Below are 18,152 nucleotides of genomic sequence, written 5' to 3' on the forward strand. Positions count from 1 at the left end.
TTGTTCTTTTGGAAACCATTCATTCCAGTTTTAGATCTGTGTACACACTACGTAATATAAACAAACAAAAATAAAAAGAAGGGACTTTAGTGTATTAACCTCTTAAGACAACAGCTACTATTTGAGTTCTTTGTGATGTCGATGCATGTGGACACCATGTTATAGTAGATTAAAATCCAGGCTGAACACTACACTGGTAGATCATAGTTTATTAATTATGTGTACCTTTTATGAAATGTCTTGATAATTAAATGTAGAAATATATAAAACTAAATTAAAACTTTGGATGTAACTTGAAACATTTCTACCAATTATTTTCTGCTTCATATAAGTTTCATTCAAACTCTTACTGTGAAGTACAGAACTCTGGTTCAGATTGACATTAAATAAATTCAGTCATTTCAAAATTAGGAGTCTGCTATTTTCATGGACTTTATGGCTGTTTTGTTAAAAATTTAGAGCTTAAAATGACATCTATTGCAGCATGTTTAAGTCATGCTCCTACAATAACTGGGGGTATTGATTTGAGTATCAATAGTGCCAATACCAAGGTGAAGTATCCATACTAGCATGTTGAGCTCAAAACTTTTGTCGTAGTTTTTCTTCAATAAGTACGGTAAGGAGCATAAATTACATTACAGAGTTCTTGTAAGTGCAGTGTCTCTATCTGGAGTATTGCCAGATTGGGAAAAAATAGCCCAATTTAAGCAAATAAAAGCCCAATTTGTGCGGGACAATGCCCGATCTGGCAATGCTGTCTGTCTGTGTAAACCATAGACATATATGTAATCTCTGGACAAAGTGAAGTGTTGACATCATACATAGAACATGCCTTACCTTCAGCTGTCGTGAAATCAGACCAAAGCCGTCACCATTACTTCCTGATACAGCCACTAACTTGTGATAGAAAAAATACTATATCTTTAAAAAAATAAGATTAGAAAGAAAATGTTAGAAATGTATCAGAGCAAAAAAGATTATTCTGATACTTCGAATGACTGAATAATAACTGTCTATTTCTCAATAGAAGTCTATGGGATTTTGACTTTTTTGAACCAGCGTGTATTTCATATTTGGAACATGAGAGGGAAGGGGTTGAGCTGTCCAGTGAATATACAGTCATTAGGGGTAAAGAAGAGACCTTTTAGTGATGCTCCATTACTGCCTTTATTTTTTTTTATATATATTTGTGATTCTGTTATACTTACTTTTGCTTTTTAAAAATGAAATGCTTTCCTTAATCTGCTGTTTTTGTTAGTTGAAAATATAAGGTTTAAAAACTGTTATCAAAGAGACCAAATATATCCTCTATAAATGTAGACAGCTACAATGGACATATATTTTGGTAAAGCGGGACCGGAAGTGTTTAACTGCTTGTTTTTGTCCCAAATAGAAAGGGAAAGTTAGAAAAAAGCAGAGGACAGATAAATAGATGCATGAATGGCTGTGTGGGCCTCTTGATGAAAGGAGGGGGGTGGCTAAAGGGGCGGAGCTTTATTGACAAATGTGTTTTCAGACGCTGACTGACAACAAAAGTAGTTCGTTCGCCTCAGAATGAGCTCCAGTTTTGTTTATGTAAAAGTTGACGGAATAAAAGTGGACTGACCGGACCGGGACATGTATGTTCTCTGGACGTGCCTGGTTCTCGTTGTGGGTCCGTGTGGGAGCGGGCACGCGGCCGGTCGGCTGCCCGCGAGCGCGGACCCTTCTCAGCATGCTGATGACGGCAACCTTTCACGCGGGGGTCACGTGGGCGAGGAGCCCCTTCACCACCGGGAAGAAGCAGGTGCGCACAAACTTTCAACAAAATAGTCCCTCCACTGTTTGATGTGTTAATTAAAATGAAAACAAAAAATGGAGTGGTGGGGCAGAGTAGTTTTTGCTTTTGTGTGTTTTTGTTGTCATCCGTCATTTTCTGGTTGAGTGGTCTGATCAGATTATAGTCTCAGACGTCTTAATTTAGTCGGCCTATAGACCATCTGCATGAGGATTTGCCCTGCTGATCTGTTCATAAGTAATACAGTAAGTGATGTGAGAACTGGCTGAGTAATGGCCTCCCCATCTGCTTGTTATGGAGCAGCAACACCCAGAGAGTAATTTATGACTTCATTAGTAAACTAACGAACATTTCCAGTGGCTTGGGGTGCAAATAAAAATCTTTTGGGAACAATAAAGTATTCTAATAACATTCCAAAATCTTACACATTATCTGTGGGAATGTATTAAACCAATTACTGTGTCCTAGTTGGTCTTTACGGAAGTTTTTATTCCTTTTTTTCTACCAAAACATGTCTTCAACGTTTATTTTCTCCCTCCAATAGCTTTTTTCTTTCAGAAGAGCAGTTCTGAGGAGCAGAAAGAGAGGATTTGTGACCCTGTTCGCTTATCAAGCGATTCATGACTAATTCATGCTGATGTAGGAGTACATGACCATCCGTCATCGCATGAGCCTGCTGTCTGTTGTGGACTACAAGGATTGGAAATGTAGCCAAGCTTGCTGTTGTCCCTGGTCCACCTCCCCTTCCTCCTCCTCCTCCTCCTCCTGTTTCCCACCCTGCTGGCTCGTTGAGTGCTGCCAAATGCTCCCCAGCCTCTTTGTCCCTTCATCTTCTACAGGAAAAGACTGTCCATTCTTGGGCAGCACGATATAAGAAAAACATGTCAAGTGTGATTTTTAGTGATCAAAGTTGCAATACTTGAACAAATTGCAAAACAAAACACAATTCATTTCAATTTCAGTGTAACTGTTTCATTGAAACAAGTCAATGTAGACTATGTAGACCCTTGTCTACATAGGAGGCGGGGCATCTTGCATAATAGGGCTCCATTTTTATATTATATGAGTCAGAGTGTAGTAAAGTTGAACAAAGTTGTGAGTGTTCAACACCAAAAAATGCACTTTTTATATTTGAGTCAGTGACAGTAAAACTTAATTATTACCGAAATACTTATTTTTTTTTTCAGATGCTAACCTCATTTGATTTACCGTATTTTCCGGGGTACAAGTCGCACTTTTAGGAGATAAGTGTGATGTTTCAGAACAAATCCACCACCCCAGTGTAGCTAAAACAATAAAAAAAGAAAAAAAGAAATACAATAATACCAATATTTTTATCTGTATAAAAAAATATCAAGTTTAAGAGGAAAATAATCAGATTATCTTCCATGTTTGTTTTGGACGACACTTCTTCTGCTGCTGCTGTCAATAGGAAATACTTCAGATACAGCCCCCTCTAGCGGTTAATAGTGGAAACAACTACTAAGAGACAGCCAATGTTTACTGGGAAAATAACAAATATATGAGCCTATTGATGTCTAAAAAAATGATCACAAATAAGTCACTCCTGAGTATAAGTCGCACCCCTGGCTAAAGTAGAAAAAAACCCTGCAATTTATACTCCAGAAAATACGGTAATCTTGTTTCAATACCAGAAATTACTGAAGGAAAGAAGCTGCACGATTCATTAGAAGTTTAATAAAGTATCCTCTAAATTGTTTTTATTTTTAGGTATTTTAAAGCGAATGAAGTTTAATGAGCCGAATAGTCGACTAATCGGAAAAAAATAATCACTGATTAGTTGATTATCAAAATAATCGTTTGTGGCAGCCCTAATGTATTCCCTAATAATTTGGCTCCAAGTAAAATTAACAGCTAAACAGAGAGAAATCAATCAAATCTAATTGCTTTCTGCCTACTGAGGTTTTCAGATTTAGTTGATTATACTCTGTTAGAACCACTTTAATCCAAACACGCCACTTTTTATAAGGAACAGAAAACTATAACATCAATACTTCAAGCTAAAATAAATGGAGATTGGATTTTTGTAAATGCATTTTCATGAAGTGGACAGATTTCTGGAACTATCTGACCCAGAAATTGCCCCAACCCCAAATAAAAAAAATAAATAAATAAAAAAAGTGAAATTCCATTTGTTTTGAGAGATTAAAGATTTGTCATCAATTATCTGCTCGCTCTCTTAAGAGACATTTGACCTAATATTTACGAATGTTTTTTGATTAAAAAAAAGAAAAAAAAATTAAAACTGATGTCGCTAATTTACACCGTGCCATTAAGTCCAGATCTACACTTAATTTAGCGTCACCTTGAAAGAAAATAACACTGAAGAATATTTTGTATATAACTAATTAAATTCAGACGTTATGGGGCTACATTTTATTTTAAAATAAACTAAATAAAAAAGGGGAAAGTGTTACTTTTTTATATTTTTGTCTTAGTTGCTTTTTTTATATGGTTTGTATTATTTCAAAAATAAAATGAAGACACAAAACTAAACAACAAAGGACCCCTATTAAAACATCCTAACTGTGCCGTAGTCTAATGAGCAAACCAAAGATTTAGACTCAACCAGTCATGAGAGGATTCCGTCTCGCTCCACCCAAAGCATCTTCTGTGTCCCCCCTTAGCTTAAAGTCACTGAGATCTGCCTGAAGAATGTAATGAAAGGTGTTTTCCTCCATCAGCCAAATGCATGGCCTATTTCCAGAACACATGCAGTGTGACGGAGGTCGTTACACAAATAAATCCCTGCTGGACCATCTGCCGACTTACAGGTGGTCCCACATAACTGACCAGTGTTTTCATGTTCTCAATGGGCGTAAACATACATCAAGGTGTAATTCGATGTGTTAGAGAACCATCCCGATGAAAATTGTGTTTTTGGTGTTTTAACATGTTCATGTGCCATTTTTCTGATGATGGAGGGCATGTATGAAAGAAACTTATAGTTCAAAATTGCATTTCTTAGTATTTCTTTATTCAAATCCCTGTGAATTGGGAGCACACAAAAACGTGCTGTTTGCAAAAGATCTTATTTGTTACGTAGAAATTAGACTGGGCGGACCACAAGCTCCATCCAGATCCATTCACTTGTAGTACGTCTTTGTTTTCCTCATTCTAGGTGCCAGCTGTTTCAGAACTGCTTTAATGTTGTTCGCCATTATTATTGTTGTACCGATAATTTTGGGTTGGGGTGTGAGGGGCTGTAAGCTAGTGGGAGACCAGGTAAACCAGGGTGTCCAAATCTAGGCCTCAGGGGCTGACCTCTTGCCGTTTTTCCAGAAACCCTGCCTTATCTTCTGCTGATTACCTGGATCAGGTGTGTTTAGTCAAAAAGGAGCCTCAATGGCAAGTTGGTTAGAAAACATGCATTAATGAAATTATAATGAAATTATTAATAACATACTGTTTCACATGGATTCTCCAACAATTGTTCTGCCTTTCCTGGATGGCGTCTCAGTTTGGCCACTAGGTGGCGCTCACGCTATAGCATTACACCTTATTCCAGAAGAAGAAAGCTTGAGCAAAAGAAAACAGTGCTTTAGACCACAAGTGATTACTTTAAAAAAATATTTCCTTTAAAGAGTTTGGAAAATTCATGCTTGTGAGTAGATAAAGATGTTCATTTAGTCAGAAATATATGTTTAGGTCAACTAAACGTTAGCATTAGCCATCCTATGGGAAACCCTTTCTATATGTTAGCATCAAGCTAGCAGACTTTAGCATTATACGTTGAATCGATCTCTACTTTTATGGATCGATTATTGATTTATTAAGCTCAAGTGGATTCAGATTGTTTAATAGGGCTGCCACGATTAGTCGACTAATCGACGACTAATCGACTATTAAAATAGTCGATGACTAATTTAATAGTCGATTAGTCGTTACTTTGTACTATATGGAGTCAGAGTATAGTAAAGTTGAAAGTTATAATGGTGTTATGCTAGCTTATTGGACAATTTTGGTATTTATTAAGGTTTTTTAGGCTATTTTGGGTTTTTTTTATTTCAGACATGCTAGCTGTCTTTGCTAGCTTAGTCTTTTTTTGTTTAAGTTTTTTAGGCTGTTTTGGAATTTAGCTAATATTTCAGCTGCATGCTAGCTGTTTTAGCTAACCTAGGCTTTAATTAGGCTAATTTGGCCTTTAAACTAATATTTTAGTTGGCTATCAGCATCTTCAGCTATCATCACTAGCATCTTTGGCGGTCAAATTCAGCTTACATTTCATCTATGATGATGCTAGTGTGAATATATATCTAGTTTTTAGTTATTTTAAAGCAAATGATGGTTAAGATGTGTGTTTTACATCCACTTTGTGCATGACCCGATTAGTCGACTAATCGGAAAAAATAATCGGTGATTAGTCGACTATTAAAATAATCGTTTGTGGCAGCCCTATTGTTTAATCAATTTTATCAACCCAGCCGTATTGACTAACCAATCAGATACCTCAATAAAAGTATGGTCTTCCGTCAAACGTTGGAAATGTTGGACAGATTCTCCTGAACACACTTTCAAATGGTGGGTGTTGACTTCCAACAAGCTCACTCCTGATTTGGTTGACATAAAAATGTTGACTGTCCAATTTGGACCACTCACTGTTTACTGATGATTTCTAAATCCAACATGGTGACTGAATTGACTTTGAAGTGGAAGTAAGTCATTTTCTATGCATGACATCCTACTTACTTGGTTCAGTTCTCATATTGAGCCAATGGTGTAAATAGAACTCTCATGGGGACAGGATAGGAAGGGGGCGGGGTTGCTGGTGATGGTCCTGCTCACAACTCGGAGGCGAATTTCAAATGAACTATTGACTAAAAAACGACACAGGTTTTTTTTATTTTGGGTTTACAATAGATCAAAAGATGATCAAGTGGGTCTTTAATCACCGGTTTACTCTGTTTCAAAATGACAGACATGCAACAATGCTTGTTGTGGCTCTCCAAAAGTTTTTTCCATCAACAGACATTTTTGTGTATTTATCTTTGTGTGTTATCTTTGGATTTTACAGCAAGCTGTCGTGAATTTTAAACACGACGTGGTCAAATGTGCACAAAATTGGAAAACACTTCAATCAGGAGGAAGAAAGATAATTCATTCCCCTAAACATCAGCTCCATTATGTGCCTGATGCTAATAGCATTCACTCAACAACATGGACACTGCGCGATCCATCTCTTATCTGCACCTCAGGCAGCTCGTTTCAAGCCACTTCATAGATGTCTTTGTGGTATGGGTCAGCTGGCAGAATGGATAGATTATAGTAATCTGCTTCAGATTTTAGTGACCCCCCACCCTGTATTGTTTTGTTTAGTCTCAAAAGTTGGACACGCATTCTGAAAGAATATCCTATATAACAACCATGCTCGTGTCCATCTGCATTGACTTTAAAAGGCTCCAACCTTTGTTTTCAAATATTGGATGACAATAGAGTGTTGCCCCTCAGCAGTTAAACGCATTAGTTCACCTCAGTATAGAGAGGATTGTGAACAGTGGGGGGTTATGGTACGACCCGATGTGAGTTTCTGGATTTGGCCCGCTGTTAAAGCTGGTGGCTTAAATCAGGAGTTTTCAGCAAACCTCTGGCACATCTTTTTTTTAGCAGCGGGATTATGAGCTCGGGGAGCGGCGGTAGTTCAGCCACCGCCAGCGCCGCTGTTCCTTTGTTGCCATTACACAAAGATGCCCACTGCATTAGGACGGGCGAGATTGCTGCCATGGTCGTGCTTCAGCAATTCGATGCAGATAATAAGTGTAGAAAAGACTCTATGTGGGCCTTCTTGCAAAAAATAACTATTGAGTTTATTATGAGCTCACCGCCGAGATCCATTTCTGCAAACTTATGTTCCAGTTCCAGCAGCATAGACACAAGACAGAGAATATTTATAGCAGGGCAGCACATCTGTGGGAAGGAAATCAGCCCATTGCCACACAGTCTTAGCAGAGTTTTGCAGCACTTGTTTTTTTTGTTGTGGAACAGTTTATTTTTAGCCTTGTTCTGCTGAGTTTCATTTAAAGTATAGTCACATGTACCTGTACGGGAGTTGACCTGTACAGGTGCTGCAGGTTTATTGGTTGCTTGGGCCTGTGGAGGGTCATAGAGGAGCAGCCAGTTCAAGATGCATCTGAAGGGGAACACAGGTGTTTCTTGTAGTTCCCTTGAGGGTTGTTTAGCCACCTCAAGGGACATAAGTGAAACGTGGTAACTGTCATGAAGCTTATGTAAGGGTGTATTCAGACTGGACACATTTGGTTTGTTTCCCCTTGATAATCCAGAACAAGTTTTCGTCTGAATACACCTTAGCGGACTCTGGTCTGGACCAGAAACTGCTTCTGAACCCAACTTTCAAGGTAGTCTCAATTCGTTTCCAATCAGATTGAGCTCTGGTTTGCTTAGAATTTCCTCCGTCTGAATTGGCTCCGTGGTCAAAGCAAAACAACTGGACCGAAAAAGATGCTGTAGCCAGTCATTACGGGATGTAAACACAGTAGCAGAGCAACAATAAAACCCAGAAACTCATTGAAATTTGGTTGGATGAATGCAAGCTAACAACTTTTGACTTGATACACACTTTCTCACAATGTTTTCCCAACAGTTTACGCTATAAACACTTATCATCATACCCTTATCCCTTGTGCTATCTTATGGAGTCCAGATGACCCCACAAATATGTTGATGTGTGATCCCTCCCATCGAAAATATGGACACGATTTTAGGTCCGCCACAGACACCAGTGAAGATAAAAAGTTCTTGGAAACAAAAGTTCAGTGTGGTGTCCAGATGACCCCACTTTTAATGTAAACATGCCTAGGATAGCACAAGGGTTACAGCCAACGTCCTCTCAGTAACAGTCATGCAACATGTTTCTGCAAAGTAACAATAAAAAGGTTTGTATCTAACATTGATACAGGCTCTCAAAATTGGGAGGTTTGAATAAGTGAACTATACCGACAAGTACTACAAGGTGTAGAACTTCCAATATTCTTTCTCTTGTTGCTTTGTCCCGTCCTTGTAATTCCTGGCCAATGACCGAAGAGGTCTTTAGTCACGTGGTTTTGTTTATAAGCTTTGGCTCATAGCAGAAATCTCCAGTAGACAACAGTCTGAACAAAGACTCAATCTGGACTAAATTATGCAGACTCTGTCTAGACCAATTGACTGACTTTTCCACCCGAAGTTGCATGCACTTTTGACATATGGTTGACACTGTTGTATGAATCCCTTACTCCACACTCTAGTCGTTGGTAAAGCATTAGTCACAACCGCCTGTATAACTTGATGTGGGCTGTCTGTGAATAACAAATGCACCTGTAGAGAGGCCGCAAGGAGCACGAACTTATCATGCAAACAGCACTTACAGGCCTCTCGCACAGTCCGGAGAATTTGAAAGTCTAAAAATAGGAAAATCCAAATGAAACACCTTTTTCTCTCCTACTTCATTCTTACGTATTGTATGAATTTTTGCTGCCACCTGTTGTTCGCAGCATGCCTGTAGAAAAAATGTGCATAAACATTTTTGCACTGTGGGCTCAAAGTGATCTACAATCTTGATATGGTATACTGGCCACATGTGTGCCCTCTGAAGGGTTTGTCTAATGTTCACCAGCAGATCTAGCTGTAAGGACAGCCATGACTAAAGCGTTAGCCAGTGAAAGTTTGCTGCTCTAGCTTCAAGCTGTAAACTTAATTCAAAAATGATTTTGGTCCTTTTTTTTTAATTACTTGCTTAAAAAAAAAAACTAGCAATACATGAAAGATTTACTTTGATGAAAATCATGTTTTTCATGTTTTTAACATGTTTTTTGTAACATATTTCTGAAGATGGTGGACATATAAAAAATTTAGCTTCAAATTACATTTTAAAAAAAAGATCTGCTCCTGTTGACACAGGGTCTCTTCTGATTGGTGGTTAGCTTGTCTGGGGAACAAATAGCGACTGCCTTTCCATTGGCTTACTGTTTTGAGGGGGAAGTGCTTCAACTTAGAGGGTATGTTTAATGACTAAAACTCCATAGTCACATCTCTATTTGTAGACTGCATCCACTGCTGCCCGGTAAAGATATGGTTTAACCCAAGCATTTTCAGGTATCTATAATGTTAAATGTCATAGGAGAAAAGTTTATAAATTCCATCCATTAAGTTGCAATGGTGTAGAATTCAAAAACACAGTTAGGATCAAACCATGACGGATAGATGAACATTTGGAAATAATGTTAAAATCTCAGAACTTCCCAAATCTGTGAAGGAAATCACTCAAGATATGAAGATAAATGTATGTAGCTGGATAGGTGCTGATGTAGAATTGAGTTGTCCAGACTTTCATTCATTTAATTTTTTTTCTTTTTATGTCTTAAATAGAAACTATTTTTCCAGTCGCAATAGATTCTGTAAATATTAACATTTTGCAAAATGTTCTAATCACAATGTGGAGTTTGACTCTCCAAATGCAGTATTTAAAACTTGAAGTACTGTAGTTATCATAGCCTTTCGTCTGAGTTTTAAACCTAAAGTAAACGTTTTTATTTTTCCCTAGGCTCCTCCTTCAACCTGAGGGTCCAGGTAAATGACCTATTGAGCCAGCAGCACCTGAGTCAGGCGGTCGTGGAGGTCTTCCTCAACTATACCCGGAACAGCACGGCTCTGAGTGGAGAGGACGGCAGAGCTTTGCTTCATGTCCCTTTCCATTTAGGGCTGCCAAGTACAGTTTTGGTCAGCAAGACCGGCTACATCCCTTCACTCCTGTCATGTAAAACCAGCAGCGTTCCATGTAAGCTCATGTCCTTCATTTTTTATCCAACACTTCATATAGAAGAAGTAGAAAAAAAGGTGGAACTGGTTTTGTTATTTATCTCTAGAAATTCAAATTAAGGTGATTTAGAATTTGGAGGTGTCTAGTTGTCAAAGCAAAGCCTTTGTGCTTTTGACATTTATCTCCTAATTAGATTGCCTCACCTGAAAAAGAAAAGCACATAGGATTAGTGTTTTTATGCCTCCTTCCTTCTTTAAAAGTGCAGTGACAGCACTGAAGTGAATCTGCAGGCCTGAGTGGAAGTTGCAGAGGTTGTGAAATCTCTTCCGTCTGATCAGGAGCCAAAGCTAGAGCTGAGGAAACACAAGGCCACACTGCCATCTAAAGGCAAACACAGAGAAACAGTCAATCTGGGAATCATTTTTTTCTGACTTTCCTCCTTTTCTCTTTCCTGTAGTGTTTTCATCAGTAACAATGTCATTGCTCGGCCTGAACCAGGGGAACATGTGGCTTTTTGAAGACTACGCGGTGATCACTGGAAAAGCAGCTGGTACAGTAAAAAACATGTTATATGAGTTACTGTGTCACTCTTCATCATTTACAAGAAACTCCCTTGGTTCCATTTGCAGACTCTTCATCCCAGCCTAACATCCGATTTCCCAAGAGTCTCCTGAATGTGCCGGGCATCATGAATTTCACCTCAGTGAAAGCCTACCTGACCGTCCCTCAGTTAAAGTCGGAGCTGGAGAGCTTTCCAAGCACGGTGGGCGTCATGGACAGCAAATCTAGTAAATATTTTTTTTTTTGGATGAGTTGTTCCTGCTTAATGAATTCCATTTAGTTAAGTTCTACCTCCAATCACCTGGCTACCATCGTCTTCCTTCTCTCCACCTCCATCCTGTCCTAAGCCTGGTTTACACTTCACAACAATCAGCCATTGCATCAGTTGTATCGCGTCCCTACCACAACTGTTGCGCCTCAGTCTTTTATTTGTTAGAAAAGTGAGCTTAACAAAATGAGGAAGTGAATTTGAGCATTTATTAAATATTGTTAATCTTTTAACTCAACTATTTAGGTTATACAGAGAATTAGTTTGCCATCAATCCGCTGGACCACACCAATGTTCTTTTTAATCCTTGTGTTATCCTAAGTATGTTGATGTTGGGAGTGGGGTCATCTGGACCCCACAAGACAGCACTTTTTTTTTTTCCAATGATTTTTGTATTTTCACTGGTGTCCGTGGCAGACGTAGAATCCTGTCCACCTTCCTCCACAGTTGTCATGGGAAGGATAACACGTCAATGTAAGGCTTTGGTCATCTGGACCCCATTCGATAGCATAGAACACATATGGAGTGGTAAAGAGTGACAGAAATTTCTCAGAGTAGCTAACTGTGCCCAGTTGTGTTCAAATTCTGATTGGTTTATTTAAACTATAACGTGAGCTGCAGTGGTGTGTCTGCAGCTGAATGGAGAAAATAATATGAGAGGGGTCAAAAGGTCAAACTTTGTAAACTAAAAGTTACACAATTTATACAAAAAAAATATTTCATTCTACTCTACAAAACGACAATGCAGTCTAGCTCATACTAAGGTTGGCTGATTTCTCTTGCAACTGTCCACGATTACTGCAGTGAACTTTTTAAAACTTTTCTAGCCTGATGGCTCAATTGTCTCCAGTGTTTTGGTATTTTTTATTTATAGGGACGGCCAGGGGATCTTCAAGGTTCTGAATTTATATATTTTTGTATTCGTTTATTTATTTAACCTTCATTTATCCAGGCAGGACAGATTTAGAACAGCGTTCTTATTTTCAACTGTGGCCAGGCAAAAACAAGACCTTTTGAGGAAGAAAAAGATAAAGAAGTTACAAGAAACAGGAAATACAATTGGATAGAAAAAAAAAGATAAACCTTATTTGAATTGTATTAATCCATTTTAAATGAATATAGTTTGTGTGTTTTTTTTTCATATGCAAAGTTTTTCTGAAGATGCTTACATCTATGCATAGTGGGGCAAAAAAATATTAAGTCAGCCGCTAATTGTGCAAGTTCTCCCATTTAAAAAGATGAGAGAGTGCTGTAATTTTCATCATAGATATACCTCAGCTATGAGAGATGAAATGAGAAAAGAAAATCCAGAAAATCACGTTGTCTAATTTTGAAATAATTTATCTGTAAATTATTGTGAAAAGTAAGTATTTGGTCAATAACAAAAGTTCAATTCAATACTTTGTTATATATCATTTGTTGGCAATGACAGCAGTCAAACATTTTCTGTAAGTCTTCACAAGGTTGTCCCATTCCTCCATGCAGATCTCCTCTAGAGCAGTGATGCTTTGGGGCTGTCGCTGGGCAACACGGACTTTCAACTCCCTCCAAAGATTTTCTATGGGGTTGAGATCAGTGGTCTTGTATGTCTTCCATTTCCTAAAAATTGCTGCCACAGTTGATTTCTTCACTCCAACCTGCTTACCTATTTTAGATTCAGTCTTCCCAGCCTGGTGCAGGCCAACCATTTTGTTTCTGGTGTCCTTAGACAGCTCTTTGGTTTGGTCATAGTGGAGTTTGGAGTGTGACTGTTTGAGGTTGTGGACAGGTGTCTTTTAGATAGATAACGAGTTCAAACGACGAGTGTCATTGATACAGATAACGAGTGGAGAACAGAAGAAAGCTGTTTTGGGTTTTTTTTTTGTAGGTGACCAAATGCTTATTTTCTGCCATAATTTACTATTTTTTTTTCACTTATAGTTAAGGTAAACCGATGACAGTCCTGTCTCATTTTTTTAATTATTGGCTGATTAAATATGTTTTGCCCCACTGTAAATAAGTGTGTGCTTAATTAATGGTGCAGACAGGACAAGGTAGGGGCTACAGCAGCGTTTGTGTGTGTGTTTGTAAAAGCCTTAATATATCATATAACTACACTTTTATAAAATAATATAAAAATTGAAATGTTTTGCCACCTCCTCTATATCTTTTAGCTGAAGTGATATATACATTAGAAAGTAAATATGCAGTGAAAATTATGTTTTTCTTTGAATCATAATGAAATAATGTCTCTTATATTTATAATGCAACAATAATGACCTTGTGTTTGAAGTCTTGGGACAATTTTCTGGATTGAGTTTGCTCCGCCGTTGCATATTTTAATCCCTAGAAGTAGTTTTAGATTAATCCACACGATTGTACCACAAGCATCAGCTTCACATTTCACAGTCACTTCTGATGGCCTTGCGACCAGTGTGACTTGAGAGATTACAAATATGAAGTATAAACTGGGCCTTACTTACAAGTCATCCAACATGTCTGTCTTCTCCCTATCGTTTCATCCCCCATGCTTCGTCTTCATCCATTTATTCATCCATTTATCCCCCTCATCTTCTTCCTACTCACACAGACTCCATCTATTCCATACCCACTAATCCATTTACCATCTCTTCTTCCTACTCATGCACCATCTTCATTGTTCATTCCATCCGTCCGTCTGCTCTCTTTCCTTCACTCCTCTACTCATTAGCCACCATCTGGGCTCCACAGCCAGAGAAGACCTGACACTCCTAACAGTTGCCACCTCTGTCATTTGTTACCCTGACAGACTGATAAAACACCCTCTCATCCTTTATCTGTGATCATTCTGTTTTTCATTGAGAATAGAGAGAGTAAAACTTGTATCAGTGTCATCCCAAATATTGGCATGACAAACGATTTCATCCGTGGGGGGTAAAGCAGAGTTGTCAGTCCGCTTCCTTCAGTCTCTCTTCCCGTTTCCTGGAGGATATGTCAGTGTGGAGCTGAGGCCGCTGGCGGCTGTCAGCGTGCAGCTCTTCTCCGGAGACACGGAGCTGCAGATAAACGGGCCCGTGCAGATCAGCCTCCCGCTTCCTGATGGCTTTGGACAACACACTTCAAAAAGTGTTCCAGCGTGGTTTCTGAACAGGACTACAGGTGAGCACGACACTCTTCTTTTATGTCAAAAACTCTTATTTTGTTAGGATTTTAGCGGTTAGGAACTCCCTTTTCACTGTCATTCAAACACAGTTACAGTGAGTGAACAATGAAAACAAACACCATCTGACATAGAATTCCTAACTTCATTAACCTTCATTATTGTTGGACTGGTGCAGTCTGTGAAGGCTTTGTTAATCCCTAAAGGTGCGTGGATGAAAAAAGGACTTGGCCAGATCGTCCTGATGGAGGGAAAACCCGTATGGACGTTCACGGCTCCTCACCTGGGATACTGGGTGGCAGCATCCACCTCATCCTCCAGAGGTACGCCTCCTTTTTGAAGGAGCTGAATTGTAGAGAGATTACAAATACTTTAATCGTTTTAACTATAAAACGCAGAGCTGTATTGTTTTCATAGAAGACTCTCGCATGTCTGATAGTTCTTGTAAACTCTGTCTTAATTTGGATTATAAAAACATTATATTCATGTGAGGAATTGGCTGCTATAAAAAACAAAATTGAAAGTTTGAAATCTCTTTCTTAATTTGAAAAAAAAAAATACTTGTATTTTAACACATTTCTCGACTTGTGCACTATTGTCGTCTTTATCTTCTTTAGGGTTTTTCCGACTCTCTGTCTTCATTGATTTCATCTCACAACATACGTTTTTCTTGATGGTTCTTCTCGGAGGGATGCTTCTCGCCACCGTCTGCCTTTTGCTTGGCCTGTTACACCTCTGCAGGTACCGAGCGTTTGTCTTGTTTGAGTCTCACTCCACGTTCAAGAGACCACTTCCAATGAAAAGTCTATGTGAATGTGCGGAAATGCGAGTTTTGGGCTTCTGCATTCAAAAATGTAGCTACTCAGATTTTAAGGGAGTTTTCAGACTGGACACATTTAAATCACATTAAGTGAACCAGAGTTCTTTTCCACTGATAATCCAATTCAGTCCTAATACACCTAAGTGGACTCTGGAACCGCTCTCAGACCCATCTTCCATTAAAGGGTATCTTTTTTTTGTTCCTCCTGATTCACAACTATTTGAATAAAGAAATACTTCAAAATGTAATTTTAAGCTTTTTTTTTTTTAAGTATGTCCTCCATCATCAGAAAAATGCCATAACAAAGTGTTAAAAAGAGATTTTCATTGGAGTGGGTCTTTAAGGAATAAATTGGCAAATAAAAAAGGAGTAAACCAGTTTCTCAACTTTAAGGTCACAATCATCTTGGTCTGGATATGACATCAACAAGTTCATGTTTTTCCAAATACTGAAAAAATCAAGAGACGGTTCTATTACACCGATCTAAAGACAAATTTAACATATTTATAGTTTATATTTATGGTTGTTCTTGATATTTATTCAATTATAGAAACTGAAAAAAACTTTTGGAACCACATTGTGTTTAAAATTGGATAGGACAGACTGCCATCTACTGGTTACCCAATGAACTGACATGACCTGACACCTCTTATGGTGTCACGTTGTTCATCCCTCCCTCCCTCCCTCCCTACCTAGAGCCATTTTAGAGTAACAAATCAACCTATGTATTGTGTTTTTCATCCAAAACCCAGCTGGGATTTGAAGGTGAAAGTGATGACCACCGTTCTACCCCATAATGTTAACACATAATTTGGATTCTACTTTTCTTTTATAGCTATGACATCTTTATGCATATAATAACATACATTCACTGAGACATTTAAACCATGTATCATAAGATTGATGTGTTTGTTTTTGCAGAAGGGAGGTCGGTGGGGAGAAAGCTCTGAAGCTCACAGTAGTGAGGAAAAAGGACCAGAGCACGTCCACATCGTGGGATGAAGCATCTCCAGGACACGTTTACCCTCACCAGCAGCAGGACCAGAACGATGCCTCCTTTATTCCTGTGAATGACAGCAGCGTGATCCGTAACCCCGCCGCCGTGGCTGTGACGGTGGACTGTGACGACGTGGAGCGAGATGCAAATCTGCGCGATCGGACGGTTTTCTTGTCGGAGCAAGTCCAAACTGCGGCGTCTCTGGTGGAGAGTTTGTTTTTCTACAATCAGCCGGTGGCCATCCTTCCTGCTCCGGGATTCCTCCACGTGGAGGAGCGAACGCAGAGGAATAAATCAGCCACTCTGCCGCGAGCTGGCACTGGAGCTGCAGAGGTTAGAAGTAAGGACGGCCTCGCCACGTCTCTGCCTAAAAATCCGACAGAGGAAGCAGAGGATCAGCCTGGAGCTTCAGAGGATCCAAACCCCAGAAGTCCCTTTCCGGAGTCAGCCTCAGTACCGGGAACGTTGAGCAAAATCGGGCAAAGCAGGAAATCAGGGGACACAGCAGCAGGATTTTCTAAAAACCCATCACCTCAGCTTCCTCGGGCCTGGTTTGTGTCGCTGGAGGGGAAACCCGCCGCCGAGATCCACCACGCCACGGCAGAGCAGCAGAGGAGGCGGCGGCCGGCTGAGAGCCGAGACACCAGCTTGGACTCGGGGGTAGACATGAGCGAACTGAACGCAGCTCCTGTGAGGAGAGCCGGAACGCTGGAGCGGAGGGCCACCTTTGTCAAACGCTCGTCCCAACAGTGAACAAACACCCTCATAATTGCAAAGGATGATGGGAGAAAAGACCCCACGCCTGCTGACGTGTTACTCAAATGATTTCCAATCTAACAAATCAACTATCAGCCTAAGAAACGTAACAAAGACTAACATATAATAACCGTTTTATTGTGATTTTCTTCATCAGCATTTGTGTTTGTCACTTTGTTAGTTTAACGATTTACTCTGATTATCTTTTGATCTATTTCTAAAGCGTTCCCAGTCGTCTTTTAATTATGATTATGCTACTTTTAGCCAAAATAATGAAAAAAAACCCTGTGTCCTTTTCTAGGATATAATTCCTGCAGAAGATCATCAGAAATTAGACTGTTGGAGGAGCAACCCCGCCCCCTTCCCCGTTGTTGAAAGCTCGGAGTAGGGAGCTTGTGGCCCACCCAGCATATTTTTTACGTCACAAATACTATCATTTTTAAACTGTTTTTTTTATGTCTGCTCCTGATTCACAACAATTTAAATAAATAAATGCTCAGAAATTCAACTTTGAGATCAATTTTCTTTATATATTTCCTCAATCATCAGAAAAATGACACAAAAACATAAAAAAACACTAAAAACTACTATTTTCATTGAAGTGGGTTTTCAAATTCTTAACTTTTTACAACTAAATGAACACAACACATCTCTTATTATAAATCCTTATTAGTTCTTACCATACTCCATTAGAACTGCAGCATTTTTCAATATTTCTTAAAGAAAAATAACATTTCCAAAGGAAAATGAGTTGCATCCATGCTTCTTTTTTTGTTGTTGCAGCACCTTTAACTGTCAACAGCAGGTCCTGAGGGCCTCCCCGCCCCGCACGTTCACCACGTCTCTCTGCTCCATCCACACTCGGTTCAGATTAATAGATTGGCTCTACAGTACAGCAGCCTGATGAAAGCTGCTCTATTGAAACCACGTGTGTTTGGAGAAGAAGAAAAAAAAATAGAAGAAGAAGCCTGAGGAACAGGATTGGGAAACACGGCGACGATAACTCTAAAAAGATGCCTGTAAGTACAGTTGAAGGGGATGGCAGATTTAGAGAGAACAATAGCTGGAGTCACTTTCAGAGT

General features: G+C 39.2%; 1 protein-coding gene across 1 annotated transcript; it reads left to right on the plus strand.

Annotated features, from left to right (window-relative positions):
- Nucleotides 1–1,434: 1,434 nt before the first annotated feature.
- Nucleotides 1,435–17,541, plus strand: LOC112155460 (protein FAM171B). The gene is made up of 8 exons (XM_024287097.2): nt 1,435–1,786; nt 10,335–10,568; nt 11,008–11,100; nt 11,180–11,338; nt 14,326–14,496; nt 14,704–14,820; nt 15,115–15,238; nt 16,239–17,541. The coding sequence occupies exons 1-8, from the start codon at nt 1,618–1,620 to the stop codon at nt 17,065–17,067; spliced, it is 1,896 nt and encodes a 631-aa protein (XP_024142865.1). The 5' UTR covers nt 1,435–1,617; the 3' UTR covers nt 17,068–17,541.
- Nucleotides 17,542–18,152: the final 611 nt, after the last annotated feature.

Source organism: Oryzias melastigma, linkage group LG21 (genome assembly GCF_002922805.2).
Source record: "Oryzias melastigma strain HK-1 linkage group LG21, ASM292280v2, whole genome shotgun sequence".
Taxonomy (NCBI): domain Eukaryota; kingdom Metazoa; phylum Chordata; class Actinopteri; order Beloniformes; family Adrianichthyidae; genus Oryzias; species Oryzias melastigma.